This window comes from Rhamphochromis longiceps, linkage group LG5 (assembly GCF_057381845.1).
Source record: "Rhamphochromis longiceps isolate RC_006_pf linkage group LG5, R_longiceps_female_GT1.1, whole genome shotgun sequence".
Taxonomy (NCBI): domain Eukaryota; kingdom Metazoa; phylum Chordata; class Actinopteri; order Cichliformes; family Cichlidae; genus Rhamphochromis; species Rhamphochromis longiceps.
The window spans coordinates 20325768-20351550 of NC_140561.1; the positions used below are offsets into that span (position 1 = coordinate 20325768).

General features: G+C 37.4%; 3 protein-coding genes across 7 annotated transcripts; 1 reads left to right on the forward strand and 2 right to left on the reverse strand.

Annotated features, from left to right (window-relative positions):
• Positions 1-298: 298 nt before the first annotated feature.
• On the reverse strand, positions 299-7475 carry prkag1 (protein kinase, AMP-activated, gamma 1 non-catalytic subunit). Its single transcript, XM_085406483.1, has 13 exons — positions 7328-7475; positions 6227-6278; positions 6046-6146; positions 5883-5964; positions 5727-5785; positions 5516-5561; positions 5374-5428; positions 4026-4152; positions 3668-3833; positions 3532-3569; positions 3228-3374; positions 2109-2208; positions 299-2002 (listed from the first exon to the last, which is right to left on the reverse strand). Exons 1-12 carry the CDS (start codon positions 7334-7336, stop codon positions 2110-2112), a joined length of 981 nt encoding a protein of 326 aa, XP_085262609.1. The 5' UTR covers positions 7337-7475; the 3' UTR covers positions 299-2002; position 2109.
• A 2680-nt stretch (positions 7476-10155) lies between these two features.
• rhebl1 (Ras homolog, mTORC1 binding like 1) lies at positions 10156-15451 on the reverse strand. Its single transcript, XM_085406484.1, has 8 exons — positions 15024-15451; positions 13250-13321; positions 13064-13131; positions 12872-12954; positions 12394-12450; positions 12221-12268; positions 11986-12067; positions 10156-11883 (listed from the first exon to the last, which is right to left on the reverse strand). Exons 1-8 carry the CDS (start codon positions 15073-15075, stop codon positions 11791-11793), a joined length of 555 nt encoding a protein of 184 aa, XP_085262610.1. The 5' UTR covers positions 15076-15451; the 3' UTR covers positions 10156-11790.
• Positions 15452-18117: 2666 nt separating this feature from the next.
• LOC146669853 (zinc finger protein Eos-like) lies at positions 18118-23922 on the forward strand. 5 transcript variants are annotated; one of them, XM_085406485.1, is made up of 8 exons: positions 18118-18233; positions 19260-19317; positions 19418-19525; positions 20159-20413; positions 20657-20824; positions 20938-21087; positions 21298-21429; positions 21784-23922. In XM_085406485.1, the coding sequence occupies exons 2-8, from the start codon at positions 19278-19280 to the stop codon at positions 22668-22670; spliced, it is 1740 nt and encodes a 579-aa protein (XP_085262611.1). In that variant the 5' UTR covers positions 18118-18233; positions 19260-19277; the 3' UTR covers positions 22671-23922. The 5 variants fall into 5 exon arrangements, with proteins under 5 accessions (XP_085262611.1, XP_085262614.1, XP_085262615.1 ...); XM_085406488.1 differs by having other exon boundaries at positions 19421-19525; XM_085406489.1 differs by lacking the exon at positions 18118-18233 and adding an exon at positions 18333-18636 and having other exon boundaries at positions 19421-19525.
• The last annotated feature ends 1861 nt before the right edge of the window (positions 23923-25783 follow it).

Here is a 25783-nt window from a genome sequence, read left to right on the forward strand (position 1 = left end):
GAGTCAAAACAAAACAAATAACAACAAAAAAAATATATATATATATATAGGTATTATATTACATGTTGTAAAACTCTGTTTATGTTATTGAAATTATTCTACTTAAAAAAAAATCCTTCAGGACAATTATCATGTAACATTCAACACAAATGTAATAAATTCAGTCATTTTCCTATGTGGTGTCCTATTTCATTTTCGTCACCCTCCCCACTCAAAGAAATATTTTTATACTCAAAGGGGGTCGAGGATTGTATTCATGTGAGAAATTAGCCACTGAAAAAGTTAGAATAAATACAAGCACTCTTAAAGAACCTTTATTGCTCATTGTTTAAATTATAATATCACTGTAGATTAGTACAAAAACTGTGCAGTTACATAGTTGTACACAATCCATTTCACATATCCTAAAACAGGAAGTGTGACATGTTCCTCACTTTATCTTCTTTAGAAAATAGAAAACGCTGGTATGTAGTGATTTTGATAAAGTCAGTCCTCTAAACGCAAAAAACCCCATAAAAACTACATAAACCTATAACAGCCGATGTTCTGACACAGTAAATAAATCACATCAACACAACACAGAACAAAGAAAACAAAAGTAGAATAACTGAAAGTAATGGTCAAATTAACAAAGTAGGACTGTTTTTTTAACAGAATGAGATTTTGGAGCACTGAAGCCATAAGCAGATCCCTTTACGACTAATAATGACACCGGGGTGTGTGTGTGTGTGTGTGTGTGTGGGGGGGGGGGGGTCTCTTGAGTAAAGTATAGAATCCATTACACATGCAGTTATAAGACAACACACTAAAATGGCAAAATATAACACCTATAAATATCCGGAGACAAGCACTCAAAGAGGATACAGCACAGTTAATGGTTGTCTTCAACAGCAAATTCATTTTAGACTTCACTCTAAGTGCTCTTCCAGGTTTGCTTCGTGGCTGTCTGGCTACACAACAGATTGAACTCTGAGGCCTTGGATTCTTTACAGAAACCTCATTCAGGTGTTTTGGGGGAAACTTATCAGGCCAAATAATGGTTCATTCTTAACTGAAAGGTACTGAGTGGCTGTATCCACTGCATCATGCTGATACTCGAGTAGAAAGGGCAGTCTAAGGCTGCACACCTCCACCAAAGCTTTCATCCAGATAATTTTTTTTTTTAAACCAAATGAATTTGAAAGGTCAGTGATTTTTATGTTGGCCCCAGTTTTATATATCAAGTAAAGGGGAACGGGTCACAAAACCTTGGTGGAGGTAACTACTCAATAAGTCTGCACATTGGAAGGGTGAAGTGGTTCAAATTGAATATGGTAGTTTGTATGTATGTATGTATGTATGTATTTATTTTACCAGCATTTATATAATCAAGTTAACTGAATGAGGAGTAATATCAATAACATCATACTACTACTTACTTAATCAGAGAACAAGGCTCAGAAAAGGCTCTGATGTGTTAAGAGAGTGCTGATCAATCCAAGCTGCACAGTTCAAAATCACCCTATTGACAGGCTTTATCTGTGTAGATTTCAGCTTTAGATCAGAAGAAAAGTGATGCCAGCAAAAGGCAAAACAGGAAAATCAGTTTTCCTGTGAGGTTACAGACTATTTTATTATTGGAAATGTCTAACTGTCCTATATGTTGCTGGGTATTCCTGAGCAGCTACAGCTCCCCTCCAGAGGATTCTTGTGCTTCTGCATCTTTCTTGGTTTTCCAGTGACTCAAAATTTGGCTCAATTTACAGGAGGTTCTGTATAAGCTGTAGAACCAAAAAAATATTTTATATAGTTTAAAATTCACAATATTTTGGTTTCTGTAGACAAATAGAATTATTCATGGGTAAATTACAAAAAAAACAAAACAAACAAAAATTATTGATAGAACTTCCATTTGCTGTCATAATTCCCCTCTTACAGGCTTGGTTATCTCCTCTCCTATGCTCTGGTGTCACCTTTAAAATGTGCAGCCTTTCATTTTTTGAGTAACTTTTCCAATTTGTCCCTGTAGGCAGAAAAATCAAATAATCACTTCAAGTTTATGTTCAGTGAATCCCCCTTATATAAAAAAAATAAAAAATAGGTAGGCTTCAGTACAGAAGTGTACGTACTCTATTCTCTATCTGTAAGCACTAAGGCTTGGAGGATATCCGAAAGGGAGACGATTCCCTTCACCACCTCGTGCTCATCCACTACCACCAGCCTGTGCACCTGCAGGGAACACAAGAACATCGTTGGTGTTACACTTATCTCAGCAAGGTACCATTTTTACATAAGGAACGTGGAGAGAAACTGGTGTAAGACAAACTGTACACAGACAGCAGCTTTGATAGCAGAAGTAACAAAGAGTTGTTTTTTTTTAATATGATTTCAAATTATGTTTTGAAACAATTATGACAAGAGGTGTGCACACAAATACCACACAAAAAGGCCCCGGCATGGATTCAAATGCAGGATGTTCTTGCTGTGAGGCAAACGGGGGTGTGCTATTATTTATTATGGTGCTGATTTTTTTTAATGTATACTTAGTTCTTTAACTGAGTAGTTTGGAATAAATCACAAATTTAACAATACCTATTTTGTCCATCTACATGGCCTTGCTGCAAACCCTCGGTTTATCCTCTTTTTGAAACAATGTAGTAATATGCTAATTAGACATGTGGTAATACTGATTATAATCCTAATCCTCATTCATCTCATAGTGAGCCTTGATACAGCCTCTGAATTTCTCCTCTGCCTGAAACAAACAGGTTTAGCATCTTTCCCTTTAAGGCCACCCTCTCTTTAGCCAGCCTTCTCCTGATTTGCTGCACCTCTCAAACAGAATGTTTGAACAGCAGGTGGGTGAGGCTTCTATAGTCACAGGCAGAGCTGTGTTCCTACAATGACCATCACAGGGATATCACCTCTCACTGAAATCATACAGACCTAACAATGGGGGGGGGGGGGGGGGGGACTCTGAAACAGAGCATGAGAGAATACTTTTACCTAAACTGACCTCAATATTTTAAACTTTTATATTATATAGATGGAAAGAGAACATAATGAAAGGCATAATAAGTCCCCTTTTAATGAATATTTAATTTTTCCTACAGCTGCAGTGACAAAACACTGAAAGTTAAAGCTCAAAATCTGCTACTCAGATTATGCATGATAAGGAGCTTAAATAGTGGATGATTGACACATGCAGTAGATAATGTGAACAAATAATGTGTACATCCTCTTCTCACCTCAGCCTCCACCAGTCTGTTGATAATGGCCTCGAGGGTGTCATGCCTGTTGCATGTCAGCACTCCTTCAAAGTACTGTGAGCGATGCTGCAAGGCTTTGGTCACCGTCACATCCAGGTTGTTGTACGTCTTCTCTGCTGCTAGATTCTGTAAAAAGACATGCTCTTATATGATGCTTCTAATGCATTGTTCATGATTTACTGTCATCATAAAAGTGCATTTATGGTGTCACAGACAGCACAATGTGCCCTGTCAGATGGTGGTGAGACACCTAAACAGCATGCAGTGAGTGCTTATAACTTACTATAACATCAAATTTTGAGTAAATGTCCACCACTCGACCTGCGAGACAGACACAGCACAATGGAGCATAAAATTCAAGATTTCTGAGATGGTTAATGGAAAACCAACAGGGGCATCATTTCAGTCAGTCCTCATACCTTTGTCATCAACAACAGGGAGCGCTGACACTCTCTGCTCAACAAAAATACCCAGAGCTGTGTAGAGCGGTGTGTCTGCACGGACCACTGCTATGTTCTTGAAAGTCCCGATATTCAGTTCTTCTAAAGTTTGCCTCAAGAACGAGGGTTTTGGCATCTCTGCTATCTGAAAACATAACAAGCATTTTAGATAACTGAATAAAAACTGTGGGTGTTTTAGTTAAGGAAATGAGATATTCCCAGACTACTTAACTGCAGACTCTTCTCTATTCAAAACAAAAATGAAGATGGCAGATGATTTAAAGTACTTAATGCAGCTGCAGTGTGGTGAGGAGGTGAGGAGCCCCGGGGGACTTACAAAAAGCTTCAAGAACTTGAGAATCCTCTTGTGTGTGAGAATATAGAGCGTGTTCCCCGTCAGCGGGTCAATTACAGGCAATCTGTGAATCTTGTTCTTCAGCAGAGATGACACAGCATCGTACAAACTGTAACACAGAAAGTTAGTTAAAGTTATTTAGTCTGCTAAATGAGACAGAAAACGACTGAATAAAATATTATGAAGAGACACATTGATGAGCAACTTTATTAGTTACACCTGTTCAGCTGCTCATTAATGCAATTATCTAGTCAGCCAATCACATGGCAGCAGCTCAATGCATGTAGACAGATTTTACTCTGAACACTGCATGTTTGTTAGCATTTCAGAAACTGGTTATCTAATGGGATTTTCCTGCACAGACATATCTAGGGTTTTTTAATAATTAAAAAAAAAACAAAAAAAAAAACACAACACTAAAAAGGTGAAAAATGCCTCGGTGATGCCAGAGGTCAGAGGAGAATGGCCAGACTGCCTCAAGCTGATAGGAAGGTAAGAGTAACTCAAACAAACACTTTCTGCATACCAACCAAAGTATGCAGAAGAAAATCCCTGAACACACAACACACTGAAGCTTAAAGCAGAAAACACTGAAAACATCTGGAGCATCGAGAGATGAAAAATATAACAAAGATCGTCCATGACTGCCGAACAGCTAGAATCCAATATCAGACAAGAATGAGACAACATTCCTCTTCTAAAAGTCCAGCAGCTTGTCTCCTCTGTTTCCAAACTGTTGTGAAAATGAGAGGCAATGATGCAACAATGGTGTTATATAGCCCTTTAAACCGCCAATCATGTGTTTTATTGTGAATCTCAGCCCATCACCACTTGCCCTATTTTTTGTTGTTGTCGGTTTTTTGGGGGGTGAAGGGGGGTGGAGGGGTTACTTTATTTTTTAGTTATTTGATTTGTATGCGAGTGTTGTGTTTATATGATTATTTGTGCAAAATGTGAATACAAAGAAGAAAAGACACACTTTTTCAAAAAAAAAAAAAAAAAAAAAAAAAAAAAAAGGACGCTACACATAGCTAAATATGGCCATGTCCCAACATTTGAGATGCGTTGTTGACATCGAATTCAAAATTATTGTGGGTGGGTTTGCCATGTTTGGCAAACACGCATTTCATTCGTTTTTATTTAGATTTCAACACAGGATCCCAAGGTTTGGGGGAATCGAGGTTGTATACTCTAGCCTTTCCTTCTCAATAGTATATCTATGCAAAGTGATTCTGGTCAACAAACTAACATCCAAAGGGACTTTTCAGAGTTTAATATTATAGTGCAAATAAGCATTCACAAACTTAAAATAGCACATTCTGTTACTTACCTTGCATTAGGAGATATGCTAACCAGGGGCTTGAAAGAGTCTTGAAGATACACCTCTATTGGAAATAAGAAAAGACAAATATGAATTTTCCCTTTAAGATATTACAAGTACATTATGTTACATATTAATAAAGGATTTTCACCTCTCCAGGTTTCAATTTTGTGCTCTTCCAACTCATATATCTGAACCTGAAAATTTACAATAAGTGAATGGAGGGATCAAGTAATGCAGAAACGAAGAGAAAGTGCATGTTTGACCAAAAATAAGGTAAAATATACATAACTAAAACAACCATGGATGGAGTTTAAGTTTGAGATTTAATTGGTTACATCTATTCAGTGTCTACATCTTACCAATGGAGATTTGTAATAGCGATGAAGAATGTTAATGAAGTCTGTGATGGTTAGCATACCTGCAGAGCAGAAACAGGAGTCCATTATTATTAAACTTCTTTTTTTTTTTTTTTTTTTACTTTTAGTGCAACAGAGCCAAATGAAAGTTATTCTTACCAACGAAACACTGCTTCTTGCTATCCCATAAAGGCGCAGCTCGCACCCCGTTAGAAACAAGAGCAAAAAAGGCCTTTTTCACCTGAGGATGAATTGCACAACAGATTAAAGCTATACTAGATCATGAAAAATATATGTATTTAATTTAGGGCTTTTGTTTTACCTGAAGTGATGTATCAAACACAACTAATTTGGAGCTGGTGGGCACAAGGTCATAACAACGATGGGACTTCATAAACCTGGTGTACACATTGTGTTCTGGATCTACAGGAATGAGAATCAGCTGTCACTATTTTCTAAAAATAACTTTCCCAGCATGACAGACTGTGTTGCAAGCCCCTTACCTTCAATGACTGGGTCCTTCTTGCTCTCAAGATCATCAATAGTTACTGGAATCTGAAAGATAACGTTTATATCACCAAATGAAGTAATATTTTTTGGTTGCGTTCTATTATATCACACCAATATTGCTCTGACGCTACAACACTTTATTTTATACATTTTAATATTTACAATTTTTGGGGCACAAAAGAGATACATCCATACAAAGCATTTCTAGAAATAACCTGATATTTCTAGAAGTGGTTATTTCTAGAAAAATGGTTGTGTTTATGTAAAGTTTCGCAACCTGATATATTGGGTAAGATGTGGGAATGTCTGTTTTTGACATGCACGGCAAAGTCAGATCTGAAGTTTATTGTTTGTTTTAAAGAAGTTTATCGTAGCTGATGTCGGAAAAAAGTTTAAAGACCGTGAGAAGTACAGCCCAATGAGTCCTCTGATAAACATGTATTCACTGGAAGTGTCGCTGACAGGTCAGCTGTTTCCAGAGGAGTCATGAAAACCACGAAAATGTGAACAGTTTCATTGTTTATGACTTGACTCTGAGACGTGGGTAACTGTACTTTAACACCGAGCCATAGACTGCACTTAAGCAGCTGGCTAAACATCAAACAGTATAACTTTGCAGTCAAATAAGATCCTCTGTAATTAGTGAGATAATTTTGTGATTTCTAGGTGTCCAAAAAGACTCGGTTACACTGACAAGTAACGAAACTTTGGAAAATAAATAAATAAATAAATAAATACTATAACAGAAAGGTTAGCGGAGTATTACCTAGCCTGTCAGTCAGTTGACATTACTGAGCCTGTCGAGGTGACTTTCTATTTACGCTAAGGCTCTTAAGCTGCGTCATTATGTCGCGTATTGTTACATTTGACTGGTAATTGTGACAGGTACCGGGACTGATAATTATATCCGTTTTCCTGACAACTGACTAAGCGCAATAATAAGCGGGTTGGCCCCAACGACCACTCCACCAAGAATTTGCTCGCTAGCTAGCTTGTACCGTTAGCATGCTTCAAAAAGTCGGGTAAGTTCATTTGGTTTAAACGTGAGAAAGCTGGGTGGAAAACCTCTCTGTATATGCAAGCTACTAACTTACACACTCCATGTTCCATTCGCTGATTCGCTTCTCTGTAGCCGGTTTCGTGTGCAGCTCTCCAAACCTCGAAGGTCTTCCGCTAACTAACTAACAACGATCAGCATGAATGGTTGTGTTGTCTCTGCCGTAATTGCCGTAATATTGCCGCACTCCAGGGATGTCATTTTAGCTCTGAAGCAGGTAGCGCTCAGGAGTAAAGAATTTGTAGTTTGTTTTATTATTGTGTAAATAAAAAAGCGTTTAGGAGTCCTATGGAATATTACTTTTAAGGAAAACTGAAAAATTCCCCAACTATTTAGAGTTACTCTGTTGTCTTGGAACTCTTGCATTCAGATGCTACGTAAAGTTGGTTGAACAAAAAAAAGTTAACGCTTAAGAAAATCTTCTCTAGTGCTTTTTGGCTCAGACAACTTCAAAAAAATAAAAAAAGGTTTTGGTTGATAAGGTATATTCAGGTATATACAGTAATATGTGGGACTCAGCCACTATTGAGCAGGATGAAGATGGGAAATTGGGGACATTGGTAAATATTGAAAAAACTGGCTGAGAAAATATGTGAGTCTTCTCAGTTTCAGTGCAGAATAATTAGAAGCAGCATAACCTCTAACATATAACAATAATACTATATAATAAAAGAAGAAAGTAGACTATACACGTCACAAGCATCTCTCTCTCTCACACACACACACGTACAGGATGGGCCATTTATATGGATACACTGTAATAAAACGGGAATGGTTGGTGATATTAAAGTCCTGTTTGTGGCACATTAGTATATGTGAGGGGGCAAACTCCTCAAGATGGGTGGTGGCCATTTAGAAGTCGGCCATCTTGGATACAACTTTTTTTTTTTTTCAATAGGAAGAGGGCCATGTGACACATCAGACTTATTGGTAATGTCACAAGAAAAACAATGGTGTGCTTGGTTTCATCCAGTATCCGTAGTTTCAGGTGCTGTACATCTCGTATCTTCACACTATAGACAATTGCCTTCAGATGACCCCAAAGATAAAAGTCTAAGGGGGTCAGATCGGGAGACCTTGGGGGCCATTCAACTGGCCCACGACGACCAATCCACTTTCCAGGAAACTGTTCATCTAGGAATGCTCGGACCTGGCACCCATAATGTGGTGGTGCACCATCTTCTGGAAAAACTCAGGGAACGTGCCAGCTTCAGTGCATAAAGAGGGAAACACATCATCATGTAGCAATTTCAAATATCCAGTGGCCTTGAGGTTTCCATTGATGAAGAATGGACCCACTATTGTTGTACCCCATATACCAAACCATCACTTTTGCTGTTCCAACAGTCTTGGAGGGATCCATCCAATGTGGGTTAGTGTCAGACCAATAGCGGTGGTTTTGTTTGTTAACTTCACCGTTCACATAAAAGTTTGCCTCATCACTGAACAAAATCTTCTGCATGAACTGAGGGTCCTGTTCCAATTTTTTGTTTTGCCCATTCTGCAAATTCTGTGTGCCGATCTGGGTCATCCTTGTTGAGATGCTGCAGCAGCTGGAGTTTGTAAGGGTGCCATTTGTGAGTAGCTAATATCCGCCGAAGGATGTTCGACTAATGCCACTCTCCAGCGACATGCGACAAGTGCTACGCTGTGGGCTCTTGCTGAATGAAGCTAGGACAGCCACTGATGTTTCTTCATTAGTGACAGTTTTCTTGTGTCCACATTTTGGCAAATCAAACACGGAACCAGTTTCACAAAACTTAGCAAGCAGTTTGCTGACTGTAGCATGGGAGTTGAGTGGTCTCGTAGGGTGTCTTGCATTGAAATCTGCTGCAGTGACCCAGTTGTGTGTGTGTATATATATATATATATATATATATATATATATATATATATATATATGTGCACAATTTTACACCTGATAACTGTTTTGCAGAGCAGTAGAAGCATCTCCCTTTATGAATATTATCAGAAATACCACCAGTATCTCTTTTATAAGGCAAAAACATTGTGACTTAATTGCAGTTTTTGGAAAAATACAATTTTGGTTTGACTCAAATATAATGCCAGTACTAACTACCAGTACCATTTATTTTCAAATAATATAAATATGGCTATTTTACAGGACACTGAAAACCCAAATCACACCTCTAAATTTCTAAAAAAAACAAAAGAAAAAAAAACCTTTACTACACCGAACTCAATATATTTCCTTACTCCTTCTCTTTGTATTTTCCAAAGTGATTTATTTCTTCCTCATTAATAGCTGAACTTTTATCTGGTGAGACTTCTGCACTGTATCTGCATCATCTGTATCACATAAACAAAGAACTACACGCAACTTAAATCCCATAGCTTTATTATTATTTGTGATTTTTTTTTGTAAAGAAAGTATGTCAATATGAATATTTAACATGATTTCAAAACTGAAAAAGAACCCCTTTTTATGCATTTAGTTTAAGTAGCTTTGGGAATCACTATAGAACAACAAAAAAAACCCAATTTGAATCATCTGCTAACAGCAAAAATTTTTCATCACATATATCACCAATATAATCAATATTCACAATATAAGGATGCTCTAATATATTGGTATCTGCATATAATTGTCCTATTGACCGTCATTGGCCTGTTAAATAATACTAGATGGACTGATGTCAGCAGTTATAGTTTCTCTATTGAGTAACATCAAATTTGAATGGGTAGAGTACTCAAATCTTGTAGTAAAGGGCAATAAAACTTAAAATTAAAAAATAAAATTCTTGTACAAAAAGCAGATTTAATAAAACTAATTTCACAAGCTAAGTTCCAAAAAGGAACGGGGGGAGGGGGGGGGGGGGGGGGGCAAAGTCATCAGGCACATCAGATGAGTAACAGATTTATTTATATACAAAACTGTTTACAGCAAGATTTCTGAATCAACATTGACCCATAGGAAAATATTGGTGTTCAGGTGTACGACACCTACACCCAAGGTGTCAAGTTAACAGAAGGGGGGAAAAATACTTTTAAGAGCACCTTGAGTCATGAAAGGAAGCAGATGAGGGAGTTTGAACAACAGTAAGGCACAAGACACAGCATCACCAGCTTCTGTTCAACCATCGTCATCAATTTGCAGCTATTCATTCAGCACAGCACTTGATAAAAAGTTACAATTAACCACTAAAGGTACAACATCGGGATTATGGGGAGAAGCTCCACAGTTTGTCACATATTCATAAGGCTACAGATTCTATGAGGAAAAACAAAAAACACATCATCATTAAGGACCTCAAGTATCTGACTGCAACCATGCAAGTCCACAGTTTGAATTCAGTGGACTGCATACCATACTGACTTGGCTTTATCGAACCCACAGGAACCATCAAATCAAAACCACCAGATCAAAAAAAGATAATAATAAATTCTAAGCTAACTCAGGCATTTTGCCACTTAACCTTACACAATGTTAAAAAGTATTTAAAAAAAACCCTCAATGTTCATAATTAACAATGCACATATATGCATAAACTCTACTTAGGATATTTAAGAGAGCAAAACTGCATCACTCAAGAGATAACCAATGATACCAAAAACCAATTTCTAAGATTAAATTTTTATTTTTATTTTTTTTTTTAAAAAGGCCATAAGTGGTAAATAGCAAAGATCTACTCAAATCTATCCTAAATCTCTCTGAGTGCTGTCCATAACATCTTTATTACAGTTAATCAGAAATTAAAATGTAGAAACAATGACAGTCTGTTTATCAGAACCTAAGATGTGAGTTGTCAAATATTTGAATATATAACAGACTTCTCTTGTCATAAAGACACAGCCCCACAGTTCATTAGTGAAAGGTACCTGAAGATGAGGAGACAAAGTTATTACAGTGAGGACTGTGAAACCACAGTGGGATATCTAATGTACAATGTCAGTATAGGCTATCCAAGGAAACCCACCATTTGTAAGAAACAATGACACTTTAACACCACATTTAAAGCAATGTGAACTGCGACTCTGCATCGATGCCAAAAAAGACCAGCTGAAGTAATACACCAGTCCTCGGAAAGACCATTAACCAGCCATCACTGGAGAGTAATAAGGCATATGCCAGTGATTTCTCAAAGATTAGGGGGGGAAATGATGCAATCAACATGAAGCAACAAATCTGAATGTCTAATTTTTTTCCGAGGATTTTGTTCAACTCAAAAAAAAAATAAAAAAATAAAAAATAAATCAAGATTATGCCCAGACGTAGCTTACATTTCAATATTGGAAGGTGGTGTTCATCGAAGATGCTGCTTTGTTTAAAACAGAGTTTAATCCTTGTTTTAGAAACTTCTGTCTCAGTTTATCAACTGTCTGAGCAGTTGCTTTGCTATGTAAATTAATCTAACATCACAATGAAGCAGAAAAGTTCCACCGCTGTGTCTTGGTGTCGGTGAGGTCACGATTGGCAAGCTGGTGAAGTTGTGCCTCCTGTCTTCAGTAAGTTAGCTTACTGATGTGTTGGATACACTTTCACATCACAATGCACTTCTTCTCCTCTGGGGGAGCATTGCCATCAGCTTTCTCCATCTCCAAAATGATCCGCTTGAAAACCTCCACAGCAGTCTGCATCACAAGAATTTTGCCATTAGAGTGTTAATGTTCTCAGAAATTAATGTGGACTCGCTAGCATTCAGAGTTAGCATTCAATAAGATATTTCTCACTACCTCGTTTTCCTTGGCTGAGGACTCCATGAATGCAGCACCCCAGGAATCAGCAAGTTTTTTTCCCTCCTCTGGCTTGATAACCCTGAAAGGAAAAAAAAAAAAAAACAAGCAAAAAAACAAACAAACAAACAAAAATAAATACATAAATATTAGAATATTAAAAACAAAAAGGTGCCATTGGTACAGTTACCATTCTACTAAGATATATTTTTACACTTTCCGAAATCTGGATTACCTTTCCATATGGAGATCTTTTTTGTTCCCTACAAGAACAGTTGGGACCCTAAAAAGACAAAAGCCTGATTGTATTAAACATAACTTAAAGAGAAAAAAAAGAAAAAAGAAAAGAAAAGGGAACAAAAAGACAACATAGAAAATATTGAAATTTAAAGAACCAGCTAAACTTACTGAATCTTCCCAACCATGTCTAGCAGTTTATCATGTAGAACCTGCACAACTTCAAAACTGAACAGAAAGATATTTCAGCATGTGAGACACTGATCAGACAGTAGATTTAACATACATCTTATGTATCTATAATTTATCACGATAAACATTTTGTACAAAAAAAACCTAAAAAAAAAAACAAAAAAACTACAGCCTGGAAAATTATAATAAAGTGGATTTGATTGAAAAACACTTTATGACAGTAAGAAAAAAGAGAATATAACATGACTGCAAAAAATAAGGGTAAAAAAAAAAAAAAGACTACACTTGTGTTTTCTGATTAGTGTATTATCAGCTTCCCTCGGAGGCTATATCTGAAAATATGTCAAATCACAGTGTTGGTATGATTTTCTAGAAACATAAAGCATGGCAGTTGTAGTACAAAGAGCCTGGAAACCTGTGCTAGTGTATCCAAAATTAGTCCCAATCATCAACTCACCTCTTCATGGAAGTCACTGAATAGACAAGGACATAGCCATGGATGTCCATTGAGTGGGATTGTGGAAAAATTGAGTACTCATCCTACAGACAAGGGCAAATAAGACATCTGAGCACATGTTATGACATGGGCAAATTATCGACTGAAAACAAATGCTCGGCGTTAGTTTACATATTAACATAAACTACTTACTTGTCCAGCTGTATCAACTAGCTGAAGATTGAAGTCTTGACCATTCACACTGACCATTTTGTTAAAGGCTTTGTTAAAGGAAAGAAAGGTGAACTAGTTTTACAATTCGCTATATGCAATCAAACAGGAAAAAATGTCTTTGTTGTAACACTGTACCAAAAAAGAAAAAACTAATGGCAAACTTACTGTTTTCAATGGTGGGGTCATAGGAATCGACAAACTGCCCTTCCACAAACTGTATTGTAAGGGATGACTTTCCTGAGCGTTAAAAAATAAAATAAAAACATAAACAAACATTATGCAGTTAGTTACAATTATTCTGAGACATGATTTAAACATCTTGTGCTTGTTGTTGATTTCTTGATCGTTTAAGCCTTTATACTGTAGATAAGTAATTTTAACGCACTACAAATCCTACAAATTCTGTAACCTGGTCAGGAATTTAAGATGTATTGCCACAGTAAATGTTTCACATAGTTATTTTAATGTCCAATTATAGTCCCCCTGTGGTATCTAGATAAGCTAACATGTTTTAAAAGTTAGGTAATGAAAGCAAAGGATGGCTGGCAAAAAGTGGAGGACTGTTCTTCTGATAGGCAACTGCCTCGAGTGCCAGTGTCCTGCAGGTTTTAGATATCACCCTTTGTCAACGTACCTGAATCAAATGATTAGTTTATTACCAGGCCTCTGGAGAACTTCAGCACATGTTGGGGAGGTAATTTAGCCATTTGAATCAGCTGTGTTGGATCAAGAACACATCTAAAACCTGCAGGACACCGGCACTTGAGACCTTGAGTTGCCTACCCCTGTAGACGTATCTGCTATACAACCATAAAATGCTGACATGTAGCATTCCTATGGGGTTATGTTCTGTTACAGCTATAAACGTTTTATGAGTATATACAAATTTTATGTAGGCATGTAAATGAATTTAGAATTATAATTTATCTAAGTAATGATGTGATAAAAGTTTTCACAGTGACAAAAAAAACTGATATTTCTCTGTAAAACACCTGCACATATTATAGTACAGTTTCTGAATCAGAACTGTAGATTATTTAATTATGGACATACAGAAAGAGAAACGTTTTTAAGTGCTATTTCAAAAGAACACAGTTTTAAAGGAAGTACTGTACAAAGTCTTAAATCTTAAAGATACTAACAATTAAGTTAAATTACATGTATATTTCTTTAAATACCAGAATTTTTACTTTTTTAAAAAAATTTCTAATTAGGTAATTAGGTTTAGTTTTCAGTTAGTGGGTTTGTTCATTTCAGTTTGGTTTTTATTATTTTAGTTTCATTTTTAGTTTCTGTGACAAATACTGATATTTCTCTGTAAAACACATGCACCTATTACTATACCGATGCTGATTCAAAACTGTAGTTGATTTATTTGTAGACTTTTAGAAAGAAACTCTCTTTCAAGAGTTTTGTTTTGTTTTTTAAAACAACAGATTTTAAAAGGACATACTTTACACTCTCCTTTTTAATACAGACGCCGACACTTGTGTAAACAAAAAGTCACTAGGCCAGAACAACAAATTATGGCGCTTCATTGGTCACACAATGAGGTTTCATAATTTAAACTAATTTAAATAATACAATAAGAGGTTTATTCTTGTTGCAGATTGAGTTTCTTAAAATCTGGACGTTATGATTGACCTGCTAAGCTAGAAGTTTGGAGCACACATTACTTGGCACTCCACCAGGGTATCCCCGGCTAAGTTTATTTTCACCGGTCACCTTTCATCTAGAAACGTGTGGATACAACTGTACAGCAACACTGGTTGACTTGAAGGTGCTTTAGTAGTTAATGTAGAAGAGAAAAAAAGAGCCCTGAGAAACAAAGGTAAGCTAGCGTTACTGTTGTACTTCGGATACGCTCACAAGGAAAACAAAGCCAGGACGTTAGCCTGTTACCCAAGCTAGCTGTGCAAGAGCTCGAACCTGTACTCACCTACAGACCGGTAACCTATAACGGCGATCTTTCTGTATTTCGGTTGAGGCATTGTAGTGAAAAGCGGTGTTGAGTAGGTCTTTGAAAAATGTAGTACACCACCTATATTTACTATCTAAGCAAACTTTTATCGCCACATTCGTCTCGCGTCACGTGACAACAACAAACTTTTTCGAGCCGCCGCTCGAGTTCTCCGCTGGGCCTCAAACTGGAACTGCAGAGTTTAGCTACCGTAAATACAGCTTATAGTCGTATAAAACTAAGCCCCTGCCTTCATCCAGTACATCATCGATTCTGGTGGGTATTCTGAAAGGATGTAACTGTCGTTCCAACCCAAAGTGGAAACGGGGAGGGGGGGAGGAAAAAAAAAAGCTGGTTCAACGCGGTCGCTGCTATCTGCAAGTCAAACTGACGGAAACTGTCATTGTGTAAGCACACCGTCGTAAAATCAGCCCACACGTCAGAGCGGCACGGGCCGTTTGCACAGCAGAGGTCACTCTTTGTACGTCCCAGCGTGTGCGTGACCACCATACTTACTTTTTTTTAGACTTTTCCAGACCGACCTTCAATGCACAGTACTCGGAGAAATGTCAGATAAAGCAGTGTTGATTTTCCAAGTTTCAGTGCAGACATGATTTTTTTAGACTTAGGGGGCATTCTACAATTGGGGGACAATTTACTTAAAAAATAATAATAAGCAATAAATCAAAGGTAAACGTTTTATGATATATATTATTTGTTGTGTGCTATGCAATTTTAAAGATATTGTGTGGAGAGAGATTTGTAAGTAATTTTGGACCCGCTGAAGTCTAAAAGAAATTACTGTATCTCTGGCAAATACATACTCAGGACTGTTTAATAATATTTCATATGTTTTTAATAAATGTTTGTAATGTTTGTTTTACCAGAGTTGCATATCTGTGCTAGTTTTAGCGTTTTCTTGGAAAAAGATGTCAGCTGCAGAATGTGATGTAGTGTGAAAGTCGAGAATGAATTTGGGTAACATGTTAAAATGACACTCAGAAAAGATTAAGGAAAAATAAAAAATATGCCAAAGAGGACTGACTTTTGGTCTAGCCATGGTATTAGCACATGTCAACTCCTTTTTGTCATGTTGCTTACTTTTTGTCTCTTCCTTTTCCAGGCCAAGTAGGTTTCAGGAAGTTGATTGCACACACGCTGTGGGAAACAATTTGCAGAATATAATTGTTGTTCTTTAAAATATGTTGATGTTGAATAAATGGTTTAAAAAATATAAGGGACATATATGGATGAACAGAAATTGTGGATTTATATCTTATTTTAACTGTTATATTTGACATGGTTACCAAGAAGCTGGGATGAGAGAGGAGGAGTTATAGGTTTGGACTATTTAATTAGTTTTTAGGGAGGTTTTTTTTTTTTTTAACTTTTTTTTAAATTATTATTCTTAATTCAGTTTAGTTTCAGTTAGTTTCATAGCAGGTTTGACCATTTGAGTTTTTGTTGTTTGAAAATGTTCAGATTTTTTATTTATTTATTTAGTTAGTCAGTTTCAGTCTTTGTAAGTATTGTTTGGAGGGCATATGTGAGACGCACGATTTAGGAAAACTAGTATAACGTTCAGTCTTGTAGAAATCCAAGGTCTCAATAAACACATCCACCAAAGTGTCATCATAAGGAAGATTGTTTCCACCACTAATTAATTTTTTTTCCTGTAAGTTGATCAGGCTATCTAACGTGAAAATTGGAGATAATAACTTGACATTTTTCACTTGCTTCTTTTTGTTGTCATTTTTCTTCAGTGGCAGAAACAAGCCTTAATATCACCACACATGTTGTAATAACAAATTTTACCAAACCAACAAATACTAAAACAACATTTCCTCTAAATGTTTTATTTCCTTTTGGTTTTTTCACAAAATAATTTCAGTTATTTTTAGTTTTTTAAATCTTTTTAAAATGCATTTCATCAGCTTATAATGTATTTATTCAAAATATGAATCTCAAAGATAACCACTAAAGGATATCATTTTAATACACTGGAAAAAACCACACAATTTACCTTTTGTAAACACAGTAGAGTATGTGGCAGGAAGAGAAAAGTACCCAGCTCTGATCCACAGCAGTAGTGGGAAAAGTATTATGATTCCTTGCTGAGTACAATTATCTGTATATTGATGCAAAACACTTTTAAAAACAGTCTGATGGGAAGAGGAATCACTCATTGCTGGATCAGTGACTAAAACCTTTGCCCAGGTCTTTAAAACCTGTATGAGCACCACCGGGAAAATGTGCAAAAAAATTAGTGCTAGTGCCAGCTGCCACAAACATATATACTAAAACTGAAATAAAAAGAAACGTGTATTTAATTATTTATTTAGGCTGGGTTAAACAATGCCGCAGCGGAATACATTTATTTGAGTGACTTGTTTATATGTTCAGCTGAAGTCATAATCATGTTTAAAAAAAAAACGTATTCTCTAACAGTGAAGATGCATACCTCACCATTTAGTTATTTCGTTTAAGACAAGACATACTGGGAATTGATCAGGAGCTGTAAAGAAATCTCTCTCCAGAAGAATGCAGTCCTAGGAACAGAAAGCATACTGCATAGAACCCACAGGCTTGGGATCTTAGCATCTGTTGTGTGTTAACACAATGCCATAATCTTCCCAGGAGTGGATGTGCTAGCAAATTCACGCCAAGGTCAAACCATGCAGTGCTCAGAAAAAATGCCAAAAAAACCCCCAAGACTCACATCTTGGACTCCATATTCCTCAGTTAGCATGTAAATGATAAAGTTCATGACAGTACAATTAGAAAATAACTGAACAAGTATGACTTGTTTTTAAAGGGTTGCCATGAGAAACAATCTTCTCTCTTAAAAGAATATAGCAGCACAGCTAAGGTTTGCAAGGTTACTTTTGAAGAAACCATTAACAAAGAAATCTTGGGCTATTTGTAACTAAAAGTGGTTGTGTTGAAAATATTTTTAATTTAATATTCAACATAAATTATTACAAATTAATTTGCATGCTTGCTTTATGAGCCGGGTGATGGTTGTGCAGTTAACCAGAGCTCTGGGAAACGGGTAGCTGTTGCTGCGTTGGAGATGTAACCCGGAAATTATTTGAAGCTGGAGGTAAACCCTGCCAGGAAATGCTGCTGTCATAATCAAACAGATGAAAATACGGAATAAGCTCACTGAAACGGCCCTTACAGGGAAAGGTAATTTAGTAGTTACTGGACAACTGGGCAGCTTTAAAACTACTGCTTCTGTGGTGTTGTTTTATACAAGTCAGCTTTAAAGCTGCTAGGGGAGCAGGCCAACAGCTAGCGGGCAAGCTGTAGCATTGTGGCTGGCTGTGGGTGCCATAGCAACCGTTTAGGAAACACTGGCAGTAGTGGCTAGCTCGTTAGGCTAGCGTTGGTTTGTTATGCTAGCGTTAAACACGACGCCGAGGAGTGTCCAAGTCAGCCCTAGTTAATTATTGTCACAAGTCAGCGCTATCTACTCGCATCGCCGCGCATGTTACTTAATTCCAACTTTGCTCCGTGCTTTCTAGCAAGCTGTCGGTGATGGCACACCGCCGTAACGTTAAAGTGTTAAGTTTAGCTAACTTGGCCAACGGTAATTTCCATCACATGCAGTAGGCTAACGTTAGCCGCCAAGGCCGTAAACTTAGGTTACCTCAACGCCACCGTTATGTAAACGTTTGCACCGTTTTTTGTCGTTTATTGTCTCAATTTCCGATTTAATCTTTCTCATGTTAGATTAGCGCAACTTTAAGTCACTTTAGCAGCGTTGTCATCGCTCACCTCAATTGTTAGGGAGTCTTATCTGGGGTTGGTAAGGTTAGGTATGATGCTGAGATTAGCTGCTAGTTAATTTTTTTTTTGATTGATCTTATTGATAGCAACAGACACGGATTTGATTTGATTTTTTTAAATTGTTGTTGTTATAAATGAATGGCCGTTCTTGCGCCGCAACAACAAATTAACGATATTACGTCTTAGTTAGAAAATTAAATGTAAGCGTTTATTTAGTTTTTTATCCCTTTGTTAATTGAAAGGGGTGTAGTCTAACGTGCTGTTTACAATCTAAGCCACACCACAATTACTTGATTTCAGAAAATGTCACGTTCCGACCTCAACCTGCAATAATTCATGTTTAAAGAATTAAGCGATTGTAGACAAATGGTTAGGTTTGTGTGCGTGAAAGAGAATTTATGTTTGTCACAAATGTCATTTCAGTATTCAGTCTGAACTAGTATGGATGTTGATGACTGCAATGGACGGTCTTACATATCAGGTGCAGCTCTGATTTATTTAGTCACCCATATATACTTACCTTCTAAATTAGGCATGTTTTTTTTTTAAATGATATCTTATTTTGGTTCTTTTCTTGGCAGCAGGTAGTGGAGACTCTTCATTGGAAAGAGAGTTTTCTGGAGCTCTTGGAGGTCCAACAGTGAGCACCCCAAACAGCAAGGAAAACTCTCCCAGTCGCTCCCTCAGTGGTCAGTGAGAACTTATAGCATCTTCATTAGTTCCATCTATATGAAGCTTTTTATTCTCTCAGTGTGATTGTCAAATTTTTATTTTCTAATCTAGATAAATATTTTTATAATCTTCTTCTCATAATCAGATTATGTTTATACATTAATAATATGAATTTTAAATTAACTTACTGGAGCAGCACTATTCACCCTACAGTGCTGGGGAAAGTATTTTACAGCATTGTGAACTACATCCCATGATTTCCCACTTACATGTTTAAGATCACCGAACAAAATTTAAATATAGTCCAAGCAAATGCATTATATAACATATATAACTGCAATCAAGCATTTGTGATAACTAGCAGTGATTCTTTCACATTGCTGTGGAGGAATTTTGGCTCACACATCTTTGGAGAATTGTTTTCAAAATGTTTTGAAAACACTGTTGGGTTTTCAAACATAAATGACCTGTTTAAGCTCATGCCAAAGCATCTCAATCTGATTTAAGTCCGGATACTGACTAGGCCACTCCAAAATCTTTTTTTATTTTATTTTATTTTTTTTAATTTTTAGCCAGTCTGAAGTAGGCTTGCTGGTGTGTTTCCAATTATTGTTTTGCTGTATAACACAAATGCGCTTGTACTTCTGTAGCCAACTCCATTAAAGTGGAGTTGTATAGTGATGAAGACCCAGGTCGGAGTACTGAAGATGAGCGAGGAGAGCGGGTGGAGGAAGGAGGTCCAGAGCAAGGTTCTGAGGCTGTCACAAGCTATAGAGAGCTCACCAATTCTGAAACTATGCCAGGTGGAGCCACCAGACTGCCAAATGGAAAGCTCAAGTGTGACATCTGTGGAATGATCTGCATTGGGCCTAATGTGCTTATGGTGCACAAACGCAGCCACACAGGTGATCAGTCAGTTGAGTTTGGATAAATATAGAGATGGTATCTTTGCTTGTTATTAATGAAACTAGGTCAGATGAGGGGGGGGACGACATCTTGGAATTTTATAGAAAATCAGCATTGTATACAATTGATGTACTATATTGACTTAAAAAAAACCCTTTGAGGTATAGTTGCAACTAACTCAAATTTTTTGAAATATAAATTATGCTTAAGAGGTTGAGTTACCAAGTTTAAGTTTTCTACAGGTGAGCGACCATTTCAGTGTAATCAGTGTGGCGCGTCCTTCACTCAAAAGGGAAACCTACTCCGCCACATCAAGCTGCACTCAGGGGAGAAGCCCTTTAAATGTCCCTTCTGCAGCTATGCCTGTCGAAGACGGGATGCACTTACCGGCCATCTTCGCACTCATGCAGGTAGGACAGATTCAAGCCCGGTAGGTGTTTGTGTGTTGTTTGCTTCAGTTTTGTTTTTTCCATTGTAGTGTACAATAACAGTGAAAATGCTGTATTTCCACTTGTTTTACCAGTGTCTTCTCCAACTGTTGGGAAGCCGTATAAGTGCAGCTATTGTGGCCGTAGTTACAAGCAGCAAAGCACTCTGGAGGAGCACCGTGAGCGCTGTCATAGCTATTTACAGAGTCTGGATTTCCAGCAGCCAACCAGTGCACCAAATTCAGGTATGTGTTCATAGATATAACTTGCACAGTATGGTGTTAAAGAAATACCAGCCTCCTAAAGGGAGTGTAGTAGCATCTAATGTAGACATGTAGTTTGCCAGCTTAGCAAGTTAACGCTTAGAACCCACTTTATCCAAACCGGAATTTAGGCAAACACAAATAGAAAATCCTAAAATAAAAGTAATAATAGTTTGTTTATACTCTGTACAGGAGAGGAAATGAGAGAGCTAGAGTTTATACCAGATCCTCTACTGCAGCCATCCTCAGACAAGATGGCATTTATCGATCGGCTCGCCAACAGCATCACCAAACGCAAGAGATCCACGCCACAAAAATTTGTAGGTGAGCATTTGGTCTCAGTGTGGACGGTTTCAGGAAACTCAGAAAGCAATAATCATTACTTGAATTGGAATACAGCATGAAGTAAGACAGAAATCTTTTGTTGTGCTTATATTACCAGCCACTATAATTTTAGATATCCAATTAGCACATAGTATTTATTTGGTTAGGAAAGGTCTGAAAGCTGCTCTCAGTATAGCAATCTAACTGAAAAAAGAAACACACAAGGAAAAAACTAAGTTTTGAGCATCTTGTAAAATTAGGAAAATAACCAGCATCATCGTAAAATAGAGAATGTATCCAAAATGCTGACTGTCATTGTACTGTATTATAAAGTCATATCTTTCTGTGTTGCAGGGCAGAAGCACATACGCCTCAACCTTGCAGATACACCTTACGAGCTCACTGCTAGTTTGGATAAAGATGGAGACATGCACCCAGTGGACCTTGATGCCCCACACTTTACTGGTCTGGGAGGAGAATATGTAGGTGTTGCAGGTACTGGAAGAGGAGGGGTATCAGACACACTCAGATCCTTGCACCTTCCCACCAGTCACTCTTCAAGTTTATCAGAACTCAGGCCGATTCACAGCTTCAGTCATGCTCCTGTTCCCCTTGGGCCAAGGTTAGATTGCACAGGGGCAGGAGCTGGCCTGGGAGCTGTGGGTGTTGGGAGCAGGGAGGCAGCAGAGGGTCACGAAGACCTGCCTCCGGGTCGAAATCACGCCCCTTCTCCTAGCAATGGCTGCCAGGATTCTACGGACACAGAAAGCATGGCAGATGAGCCTTACAACAGCTGTGCTCCGACTCCGACTTTGTACAGTAACAACGGCCATCACCTCCTCCACTCTAACAACCATAACCCAGCACCTCCACCCATCGCACACCACAGGAGTCGGGGCAGACACAGCCCCAGTCATGCCAAAGACCGGGAGATGAAAAGAGAGGATGGAGGCCATTCTGCTCTCCCTCCTCCCACACATGCTCCAACACCGAGCTCACCTACGGCACCCTCTTCTACCTCCAAGGAGACTTTTCGGGTTGTAGACGGGGAGGGGCGAGCTGTGCGCTCTTTCCGCTGCGAGCACTGCCGCGTGCTTTTCCTGGACCATGTTATGTTTACAATCCACATGGGTTGCCATGGTTTTCGGCAGCCTTTTGAGTGCAACATCTGTGGCCATCGCAGCCAGGATCGCTATGAATTTTCTTCGCACATTGTCCGTGGAGAGCACATCTTTGACTGAGAATAAAAGGACAGCCTGCTGCCCTTAGTTTTTTTTAAATTTTTTTATTTTACACTGAGAATGGGAACTGGTTGAGTTTGGTCTGCACAAAAGCGAAAGGCATCTGTGATGATGTGAAACTGATGTTCCTAACGACACCGACACAGTTGGCATTAGTGGAAAGCTCGTGTATATGTTTAAAGAATTAGAGTAGTAGTTGCTTTCTGTCCACTTTTAACAAGAAATCTATATTAAATTATTAAAGTAGATGAAGAGCAAACACTTTTTCATCCACAGATGTGCCTTGCTCTAAAATTGAGAATTTTAGCTCTGCTGCACACATTATTGTAGACAAATCTGACTTTTGTTGCTGAAATCTTTCACCCCTTGCACAATTTAGCAGAGATGAAAGAAAATGCTAAATATAAAGTTTGTAGGCTTGCAATCCCTACAGAATTTTTTTGACACCTTCTAAAAGCACTTTTTCCAATTAAGTGATTCTCAAACAGACTTTAGGTTTGGCCAGGTTTTTTCCTAGCCCGGGGTTGATTCTGTACAAGTTTTATAATGCAAAGTAAAGTGCAGACCAAACTTAAAATCCAAGTCATGTAGACTTTAATGTTTGAGGGTTTGTCATTGGAATAGAAATGCACTTTGGTTTCAGTGTGAATGGAGTGAACAGAGTGTGTGTGTGTGTCTGAGAGAAAGGAAAGCTGCAAGATTGTGTGTGATTGTTTTTGAAAGTAAATTTAAAACGTAAAATGGAAAATGAAGGCCTTTATTCCTGTGAGTGAATGCCGTGTTGGAAGTGTATGAATTGTTTTCCTTTTCTATAACTGCTTTTGTTGCACTGATACCTGCCAGAATACAATGACTATATTAAACTATTTTATAGAATACATTAATGACCTGCACATTTCTCTGAAAATGTGAGGGAAGAACAGGTGGAATGTTTTTCTCACTAGGAACAGGATTCGAGCATCACTGCCACAACTTGAGAGATTACCGAAGGAGGTTTAGGTGTTCGTTTTCTCCCCGTACAAAAACTCCCTCATATGGCAAACCAACAATAATAATCAACAAATCTGCTTATGCTGTATTTAAACATGATTTTGGTGTTGCGTCATTGTCCCGTGCCTTTCTACACGTTTCTGACCAGACTGAAGGATGTGAGATATAAAATCATTTCTGTCTTGTAGTTTGACTGTAGCTTTTTAATCTATCTAACAGAAGTCTGGCTCCCCCCACCACCCCCAACAGTTTTATCAGCAAAGATCAATTCTGATGCCTGAGCAATGTTGATGATGATGAAATGTGCATGGCTTTTGAAACATGCTGCTATGACATGGGTGTGCAGTAAATCAGTAGCACTTCACTACCGTCCTCATGGGTTAGAAACAAAGACTTTTATTTACATTTTTTTCCTGTTAGGACATTTTAAACCAGTCGCTTGAGTTACAATAGAACGAAATGGGAGTCTTTCATATCGCTTGGGATAGATATATATATATATATATATATACACACATAAAACAAGGGGAAAAAAAAATATCCTGTCTTGGTCATTTGTGTGGAAATGAAATGTGAAGAGAAATGTGTCAGCTTTTGGTTCTATTTATTTTCATGTTAAAACAGCAGAGATGGTTGTTGTAATCTCTGTGAGTAATTAGTTTAACACAAGCACAATACGTTTACTGTTGAGAAGGATGCTTTGAATTCTAAATTGAAGACTTGTGCACAAAAATTAAAACTTAATTGATGTTGACTGTAGCTAGGGTTTCTTTTCACATCCTCAACAACAACAAAGATCAATCTGGGACATGGTGACAGATTTACCAAAGATACACAGATATTTGCAGAGAAGACTGGAAAAACAGTGACTCTAGTCAAATTCATCAAGTAACTTGATCCCATTAGTTTTTTTTTTTTTAAGTTCAGACAGTGTCTTATTGAGTAAAGTTTCCCTTGTAGTTATAACTGGTATTTCCTATTTTCATAATAGATGCCCAAGAAATATTACTTCCTGTAGAACCTTCACAGTCAGATCTAAGCATATTTTGGGTCATGTCAGTGTTTGAGAATACTGAACTTTATCTTGACTTATATTTAAACAGCTTTCTGGATGTTTTGTTCTACAAAGAGAAATAAAACAGTAATCATTTTTAAACTGTTTTTAAGATCAGCAGTACCGTGGTTCTCTATAAGCACCAAATAATTTCCCCAATGCTGAGCCAAAGAACCACTGTTTCCTACTGTTAAGCACTTTTCCCTACTACAGTGGCAAAAAAATGAAAACATAAAGTAAATAATATTTGTACATAAAGTATAAGTTACAAGAAAACCTCAAGGTGTTCTTGTTCTTTTAATAACGCTGTTATTAAAGCCTTGATATATTCAAATTTTTTTCTCTTTGCAGAAGATCTTTGAAAATACATGACATAATGTTCAGCTTGTTTCATTTGATGGTGGATTAATTGTTACAAGTGGATCTACATTTGTTTGGTTATTGTTTCAGTCCTTTATTGTCAAAGTGCAGTAAGGTGATCTGGTTGCCACTCTAGTAACACAACCTAAACACATTTTAAATTTTTGTTTCTCATCAGGTTACGGTACTTTAATATTCTAATCATCTTGCCTTAATTTGTGAGCAGACTGTTAAATTAAGTTGGGACTGACGTTAGTTTGCAAATCAGAATCTGAAAGTTTCTTGGGAGTCTAAAAATCTACAAAACATTTGCAGTAACACCAAAGCTAGCAGTGTCACTTCATATCATCTTACACTGTGTATATTCTCATTTAGGCCCACGTGACTTTTCTCCAGTTGGTGTGACGTGCGTGAATTGGGTTGTTGCTGCTGTGCCTTCCGCTGGAGGTCTTAAATGTGTTTTATGTCTAAACGGTTCAAATTTATTTTCAGTGTGAAACTTTATGCTGTGTTAGTGCAAGAGGCTCCATGTTTTGAGTATACCTCAACCCACCACTCAGTGACCCTGCCCAAAACTAGTCTTTTTTTTTTCTTTTTTTTTACCAACAATCCATTAAATACTAATTCATCAAAAGGACTTGGGTAATGCTACTTAGGAGCCAAAGAAAAATACTGAAATAACTTAATATTTGATGTATCCAGTTTTGTT

Coding starts and splice junctions, on each gene's coding strand:
- LOC146669853 (XM_085406485.1), top strand. CDS start 19,278: ATGGATGTTGATGACTGCAATGGACGGTCTTACATATCAG. Junction 19,318..19,417: donor TGGACGGTCTTACATATCAG/GTGCAGCTCTGA, acceptor TTTTCTTGGCAG/CAGGTAGTGGAGACTCTTCA. Junction 20,825..20,937: donor CCATCTTCGCACTCATGCAG/GTAGGACAGATT, acceptor TTGTTTTACCAG/TGTCTTCTCCAACTGTTGGG.
- prkag1 (XM_085406483.1), bottom strand. Junction 5,429..5,515: donor CAAAATTGAAACCTGGAGAG/GTGAAAATCCTT, acceptor TATTTCCAATAG/AGGTGTATCTTCAAGACTCT. Junction 2,209..3,227: donor ACAGACTGGTGGAGGCTGAG/GTGAGAAGAGGA, acceptor TGTTCCCTGCAG/GTGCACAGGCTGGTGGTAGT.
- rhebl1 (XM_085406484.1), bottom strand. CDS start 15,075: ATGCCTCAACCGAAATACAGAAAGATCGCCGTTATAGGTTACCGGTCT. Junction 13,132..13,249: donor TGACCCCACCATTGAAAACA/GTAAGTTTGCCA, acceptor CCTTTAACAAAG/CCTTTAACAAAATGGTCAGT. Junction 11,884..11,985: donor CCTCAGCCAAGGAAAACGAG/GTAGTGAGAAAT, acceptor CTTGTGATGCAG/ACTGCTGTGGAGGTTTTCAA.